Consider the following 8,231-nt stretch of genomic DNA (forward strand, 5'->3'; position numbering starts at 1 on the left):
TCTCTCCCTCTCCATACTTTTTTATTTTTATTTTTTGTAATGTATACGTATCCAGTGGTGGGATTTGAAATATGCCGTGATACGTGCCATGCACCGTTGGGATGATCATGGTTTGCACGATTTCCGGGCTTTTGAAAAAGATTGCAGATAAGAACAGGGTGTAAAGCAAAGGCTCTTTTACAGAGACGAGACAGAGATGATGAAGGTAAAACAAATACCATCGAAACACGTTATAATCCTAGCAAAACATGCGACATAAACGTAGAATGGACCACAACCCCGGACTCGGTGGCTGTCACTGCATCATAAACCTGTGACAAGGTTGTGGGCACCAGCTCTGCAACGCTCACATGAATGCAAGATTGCTTCGTACAGATCCCGCGGATCCATGCAAACGGTGGGGGTGACAATAATACGTCCGACCTAAAATTGATCAGGTGGGGTGCAGGTCCTTTTTGTCCCAACTCTTATATTTCAGTTTTAAATTTGGATCGAATCTTCATCTCAAAGTTCAAATATATTATTATTATTATTATTATTATTATTATTATTATTATTATTATTATTATTATTATTATTATTATTATTACAATAAAATTAGATCCCACAAAATGATTTGCATGTTATTTGATGTTTTTTCTATATAGATTAATTATTATGATTTAATGGATCAAAATATTTAAATTTAAATTCATATATTCATCAAATCTTTATTAGTTAATCTTAATTTTTACTCACTTTTAATATAAAAACTTTGACATCATTAATCCAACCGACGTTCCAAAAAAGACACCAACAGTTTATAATGGTGTAGCCATTTTAATCTTTGTTAGCCATACGAGTATAAGATATATTCTCAAATGAAGACAGATCAATTATGACCCACAAAATGGTTTGCTGGCATCGAAGGGGCAAAACCTCAGCTTAAAAGGAATGCAGCTGGTGAATACATGTCAATGAAAACAGTAACATACTCCATAAGAAAGTCGGCGATGCCACCTGCAATCAATTTTGAACTTTCCTAGGAAACCTTTAGTATCTTTCTCCTTTACCCAAAGGAAGAACACATTTTAGTCAGCATATGCATTTGACAAGATAGTCCGTTTGATTTATTAGTTGCTTTCCTCTTTCAGCTACAAAAAATCAGATTTACTCAAGGTGATTAATTTCATGATTCAACCATAGAGTATAAATCTCTCTAAGAAACAAAAGAAAAGTGAACATGCAAATAAATGAAAGCACTTATCAAAAAAAAAAAAAAAAAAAACTAAATGAAAGCGTTCTTAGTGTACATCCTTGATATGAATTTACGACATCATAGTTATTAGTAATATCATTGCGTTATATACAGAATGAATGGCAAAGCAAGGAGTCAATTGGCCAGTCCAACAATATGCAGAACCAACAACACAACCAATGAGGAAGAGTTGCAGAGAATTCTCACCAGAGAAGTGGCCAATGCTGAAAACAAATGAACTAATAATAACAGCTTGCCACCATTTCATTGTGGAGGATAGAGATGATAGAAGGAACCCCCGATAAACAGTTTCCTCCAACAAAGGACTAACGAGGCAATACAGAAAAAAGCATGACATCATAGACAAAGGGCTATCCGAAAGAATCTTTTTCAAGATCGGATCATTCACATCCTGCAAGCAACCACAGAAGAACTAATTTAGTCAGAAAAGAAGCATAAAGTAGTTTAAATGCTCATAACTATCACTACATCAAATACCTGCAAGTTCATTCCACATTCAAATTGATTCTCACCATAACATACACTTTAGCAAGTGCTAGGATGTAAAAGAACTAGTTTACCACACATAAGCAGAAGAAAACTTGCTCGACATGGTTTTACTTTTTTCTTCTTTCTGTCCCAGTAAACCTACCAGAATAATGATACCATGAATACAGTTGTTTATTATTACATAGCGGATATATCTACTTACCAGTAAAACCTACCTACCAGAATAGTGATACCATAGATGTTCAATATGTTCTTTGAAAGGTTTGTTTCATCAATCGTATTTTCGGAATTAAGAATCTTTTGTCGCAGTTGTATTTAATATGTAAATTCAACACTTCTTCAGCAAATAACAGTTCAACTTGCCATAGCTTGATAACATGAGTATTTAGACTTCTAGAAGGTAAAAAAAAAAAGCCTCCTTTGCAATCAAAATAAACTAAAATCCCGCTACGAAGTCAATAGAGGAAATTCTAGGCATTAATCATAGCAGTTTAGCTTACCTTAGGTCCAACCAGCATGTCAGCAACTATGGATGTGAGAAACACTAGCCCAATCAAAGTACCAATCCCCACAATAGATGCTGTGATGCAGCTTCTTCCTCCCCAAAACCACTTTGGATGGAAGAATCTGCAAACATCATATTGCGGCTTTGCATTAAAATGCAACAGTGTTGAAACTCCAACATACTCTGTAACTTGTAGCACAGTGATGGACACAACCTGCATTGAACAGAAGTGGTGATTGTTTAATCAACAAAGAACAGCTTTTTTAAAGTATGTGAATCACGTGTTTCTACAACATTTGCTATCTGGAATAGCTCGTTCACCATTGTCAGCGGATCAAGGTTAGGTTCATGAAGAATTTGAGCGATGACTGAGAGCCCTCCAAAGCTCAAAGGAACGTGCAAGACGAAGAAATAGGCCGCACATATGGACCATACGTCACTATTTTCCCATGGTACGTCGGATGGAAGCACTGAAAACCCCTGTTTTCCAGGAGAAAATTAAATCAAATTATCCACGTCACCGAACCAATCTGGCGCTGATTATACTGAAGTAAAGGAGGAACGACAGGAAAGGCAAACAGCTGATTCCAGGAAACGGAGATGGAATAGGCATTGCCTCGAACAGTTCATCTGCGCTATCCTTCTCGGCGCAGAAGCACCTAAAGAAAGATCTCGTGCGCACCCTGGATTGGAAACCGCGAAATGGGATTGAAACGCACGGGAGGACGCTGGGATGTTCAGAAGAGCTAGCAGGTTTTGGAAAGGTCGACGACGGGGAGATTCGGGGAGGGCGTGGAGAAGCCACTGTTATCATCATGGGCGTCGCTTCGGTTTTCCTCAGCCGTCGATCCCAAGATTTATGTTTGGTATCTAAATAGAAGCTTTAAGATTCGAAGAATCGAGATCGAGATTTTATTCATAGCTAGGCGACGTTGAAGCTTGAAGAAGAAGCCCTGTCGTCAAATTTGGGTCGGATCCATTCCGAACCCATCCGACCCAACTTGGCCAGCTCCAGAAGATAAGTCAAATTAGAAGATTTGGTTTTTCCAAGCAACAAAAGATAATATATTACTTCAAAACCCTCATCCAGGTATATAGCGATGCTAGTCCTCCACTTACAACCCTTCGCACATACGAGACTAAGCATAATAATTATCTTTTCTAAAAATATGAATCACGTCACTCCATAAATAAGTTAAGAACAAAAATCCAGAAAACCAAATAAGAATAAATTTTGATCAAGAACTATTTGAGTAGTTATGATTTATGATTTACTCATGTCTAAAATAACTCATACATTCTAAAAAAATATAGCATATAAGTCCCTTCCGTCAAATCTTTATTAATAAACATTATAATATGCTTAGCATGATTTATAATAAATTATTAATATAATTATATATAATTTAAGTTTAAAAAAATATTAAAATCTATTTTTAGCCCAAATGGACTTGGTCATTCATCACTTAAGCTCTTATGACTTATTCATGTTTAAAATAACTTCTATCTTTTCAAAGACGTAGCATATAAGACCCTCTCATCAAGTTTGAGTTAATAGACATTAGAGTTTGTTTACGTACTATTCTGACTCATAATAAATCATTAATATAATGACATATGTAGTTTAAGTTCAAAAAAAAAAATTGAGACCACCATCAATGACCGAAGGAAGTGTTGTCATGGAAGTGACCACCAATAGTAGCACTGAGCCACTACTACGCAAGGCATCGTACACATGCAACCACTCCCACGTTGAGATGTGCTCAAGAGCTTCCGATCTTACGAGAATCAAGAGCCATATTCTAGGGTATTTATTATATCTTATTTGGATTAGAAGTGAAAGCAAAGATAACCTATAACAAGATTAATAACTTAAAAACTCTTTAAGAGTTTTTAAAATTTTGAAAGAGAAGATCGAATGATATCAAGGAGAGCAGGACCAAAGAGTTTACCGTAGAGGCCATGAGTTGCCTCTAACGTGTTGGAGCTTCTATGAGTTCAAGTTCCACCATATACCAAGATGTATGTTGAATTTTCTTTAGTTTTTGCTTGAAACTCTAATCCCAATCCTTCTCTTCTCTCCGATGTCTTACCCACTTTGTCCCATTCCAATAATGCTCTTTCTTTTAGTGGTGTTTCTTCTCTTGATTATGTCAATATTATTGAAGAATAGGAAGCGACAAAAGCCGTAACAATGAACAAAGTGGAGAGGCAAAGATAGGATAGACAGGAGGTAGAGATGAGGAAGAGTTGGATCACCACATCATAGGCATAGTGGGTGGGGATATAAGAGAGGACAAAGTGGGAGACGATGGGGACAAAGATACCCAAGAGGAGGAAGAGGGAACAGGAGACCACTGCATACTTAGCATCGGGCTAATCGATGAACATCCACATGAGTAATGACCTCTCCTTATTCCTATGGAATGAGAATTTTTAAACTCTCAAAGAATGTATTACCATTATCCCCATGTAAATCTATACGCCAAACCCACCCATAAAATCCTTTGTCCCTCAAATCAATCTTCCAAATTGCTACCAAAGTAGGTTTCCCTCTTAGGGTTGATAACATCACTATCTTTAGGGCATGAGCAAAATTTGCAAAGGTCAATATTCTTCTTAATTTCTCTCTTCTGTTAGGATCGAGAGCACTAAGAGGGGGGGGTGAATTAGTGCAGCGGAAATCTTTCAGCGATTAAAAACGAAAGCTACGTTTGTTTGATAGAAACTATTTTGATGTAAAAGCTGATTTTAAGATTACTTATGATTGAGTACAGTTTACGTCTAACCACAGTTTGCATCTAAGCGTAGTTTACGCAGTTTGCGTCTAAATGCAGTTTGCGTCTAAATGCAGATTGCGACTAAGCGTAGTTTGCATCTAAGTGCAGTTTGCGTCTTAGGCTCAGATTGCGTCTAAGCGCAGTTTGTGCAGTTTGCGTCTAAGCGCAGATTGCGTCGAAGCTCAGATTGCGTCTAAGCGCAGTTGGCGTTTAAGCGCAGTTTGCGTCTAAGCGCAGTTTGCGTCTAAACACAGTTTTACGTCAAAACGTAGATTCGGAAAGATTTGAACTTAGACACTCGTTCGTAAAAGCGCAGAAGTCAGTTTGCAGTTATAAATGGAATGTAAACGTAAACTGTAGAGAAGCTCGTTTGTAAAAGCGTAGAAATCAGTTTGCAGTTATAAACAGAATCAAGACGTAAACGTAAACCGCAAAGAAACTCGTTCGTAAAAGCGCATAAGACAGTTTACAGTTATAAATAGAATCGAAACGTAAGTGTAAACCGAATGTAGAGATCGTACGAAAACACCGATTTACGTCTGAATGCAGATTCGGAAAGAACAGAACTTAGAAACTTGTTCGTAAAAGCGCAGAGAGCAGTAGCTATGTAGGAGGTTTGCAGTAATGATAAAGTGCTCAAAATGAAAGCAAACCAGAGATTTAGAGTGGTTCGGTCAGTCTTGACCTACTCCACTTTTGGCTTCCTCCACCGACGAGGTCATCGACGTCAACTAGAGGCCTTCCTTCAATAGGCGAAGGCCAACTGCCCTTTTACAGTTTCACTCCTTTTGACGGGCTCAGGAGACAACCCTTATAGAACCTTTCTCTCCTCTCTTTACAACTCAAGACTTGAAGAACAAAAAGAGAAGAACTTTTGGACTTAACACAAATTTAAGCTCTTAGAATCACAGAAAAGATCAAGAATTCGGTGTAGTTCTATATCTTTTCAGTGATGAATGGGTGGGGTATTTATAGGCCCCAACCCAGTTCAAATTTGGAGCTCAAAACGATCAAATCCCGGAATTCCGGGATCAGGCGATTGCACCTCCTGACTGGAGAGGTTGCACCGCCTGGCAGAGCTCGAAGACTGAGCCTCTGGGCGGTGCCACCTCTGTCAGGGGCGGTTGCACCTCTCTGCCAGAGCTCGAAGACCGAGCTCAGGCGGTTGCACCTCCTGACTGGGGAGGTTGCACCGCCTGGCAGAGCTCGAAACTTGAGCTCTAGCGGTGCTACCTCGTGACAGAGAAGGTTGCACCGCCCAGTCTCGCTCGGAGACTGAGCCCTAGGCGGTTGCACCTCTTGGCTGGGGCGGTTGCACCGCCCAGTCTCGCTGGGAGACATAGCCTGGGCGGTGCTACCTCCCTGCCTGGGCGGTTGCACCTCCCACAGCAACCTGGGTCCGAATGGGTTGAACCATTCGACCCAATTTGAGTTCTTCAGGGGCCCAATTGCCCCAAGATTAAGCTAATGGGATCACCTCCCATTTCTAATTTAATCAAAGTGCTAAATACGATTATTTCCTAAGACATATTCTGCAGCTTGCTTTGGTGCGTCACTCGCTTCTTCCGGTGAGTTTCCGGCAAACTTTCGTCGATCATCCGATGAACCCTCGGTGATTCTCCTGCGGACTTTCGGCAAACTCGTGGACTGCGACGATCCACTTGACAAGTTCCGACGAGCTCCTTTGGCAAGCTTCTGGACTTCTCGGATTTGTTCCCGCAGAACCTCCGACGACTGTCCGAACTTCCGTCGAGCTCTCGAACTCCCAACGTGATCATTGTCATGACTCCCGTGCAACTCCTACTGCATATCTTACTTTCATCGTAGTTAATCCTGCACACTTATCTCAACACACTGATTAGTCAAACAATTGTCAATTGACTTCATCATCAAAATCCGAGATTCAACATCTTCCACTTCCATAATTTATCTAGGTGAAAATAGGAAAGATGGACTTTGTTCAAATCATAGCATATGAAAATCCCCTAAAAATCAATTACTCCTATGGCTATTGGGTCATAAGATAGCTCAATGTATGTCTATGAAATCATAAGAAAAATCGACCTGAGGATATTTTCAGCATATAGATCATCCTCTCTACCAGAGAAGGCCAAATTTATGACCCATGGATGTCCAACATTGACCTAGACCCAAGAAGGACCCAACCCAAACCAAATCAACCTACACTAACCACATCCCTATCATGAATCCTAAACAATCCCTAATCTACATAGTTAAGTTCAACCTTAAAACTCAATTCAACTATGTTAGGGAGGAAAAGAAAAACACTTGAAAATCAAGATAAAAAAAAAGAATATCCAAGATATAACATAGTTCAGTAACTCCCTACCTACATCCAAAGAGAAAATCAAATTCTCTCATATATATGAGATCAATTACAAGGCCCTTGAGTTCTCTCAAGCACAACTTTTTTCATATATCCTCTCATTCAAATATGAAAAATTATTCTTTCAATCCTTTCTAGATCTACTAGACTAACTCTTAGAAGTAATGAAAGTATCTTATATCTCCGCATCACCAAGACTCAAGGTATATTTATAAGAATAAATTCTATTCTTTAAAGACTCTTCCTACTTGAATCCATAATCTAAATCATAAACCACCAATGAGTTTGGATATAATTAGGACTTGTTTGAATATAATTAGAACTCTTAAAATACTTATCAACCTTGATAAATCACACAAGGGTATAGTGCTCCTTCCCAAACCACTAATCACATTAAACTAACTATTCATCGGAGAAGGGAAAGGTTGGGAACATGATGTCACCCTAGATTTTGGGGCATTGCTTGGAAAAGGGAAGGGTTGGTAGCTAGTAAAGTTGATTTCAATTCCTATACAATCTTAACATATGCCAACATCATTCCCTTGACCGATTCATCTAGTATAGTAATTGTTATATCTAATGTCTCGCCTCCGAAGTCTGCTCTCTCATCAATTACGATGAAGATTGAACTAATATCATCCTTAGACACTTAAATCTCTTTAATTACAAAAGATAATATATTTTTCTAACCAAAAGACTCCCTTACATCATTTACCTTCTCAAACACTACCTTGATGTATAACACAACTCATCTTCCCTTGTTCTCTATTTCCTCTTTATCAGTTTCATCTACATATAATCTATTTTTGCAAGAACATAGTAAACATATCTTGCTGAGTCCTTGATCTAAAA

The 8,231-nt window shown here is 38.7% G+C and overlaps 1 protein-coding gene across 3 annotated transcripts; it reads right to left on the reverse strand.

The window, feature by feature from the left end:
• Window positions 1-873: 873 nt before the first annotated feature.
• On the reverse strand, window positions 874-3,142 carry LOC135637811 (uncharacterized). Of its 3 annotated transcripts, XM_065150622.1 has the most exons (5): window positions 2,869-3,142; window positions 2,547-2,732; window positions 2,248-2,466; window positions 1,445-1,649; window positions 874-1,133 (listed from the first exon to the last, which is right to left on the reverse strand). In XM_065150622.1, the coding sequence occupies exons 1-5, from the start codon at window positions 3,067-3,069 to the stop codon at window positions 1,075-1,077; spliced, it is 870 nt and encodes a 289-aa protein (XP_065006694.1). In that variant the 5' UTR covers window positions 3,070-3,142; the 3' UTR covers window positions 874-1,074. The 3 variants fall into 3 exon arrangements, with proteins under 3 accessions (XP_065006694.1, XP_065006692.1, XP_065006693.1); XM_065150620.1 differs by lacking the exon at window positions 874-1,133 and having other exon boundaries at window positions 1,297-1,649; XM_065150621.1 differs by lacking the exon at window positions 874-1,133 and having other exon boundaries at window positions 1,297-1,649; window positions 2,574-2,732; window positions 2,869-3,139.
• Between the last annotated feature and the right edge of the window lie 5,089 nt (window positions 3,143-8,231).

Source organism: Musa acuminata, chromosome BXJ3-5 (genome assembly GCF_036884655.1).
Source record: "Musa acuminata AAA Group cultivar baxijiao chromosome BXJ3-5, Cavendish_Baxijiao_AAA, whole genome shotgun sequence".
NCBI lineage: Eukaryota > Viridiplantae > Streptophyta > Magnoliopsida > Zingiberales > Musaceae > Musa > Musa acuminata.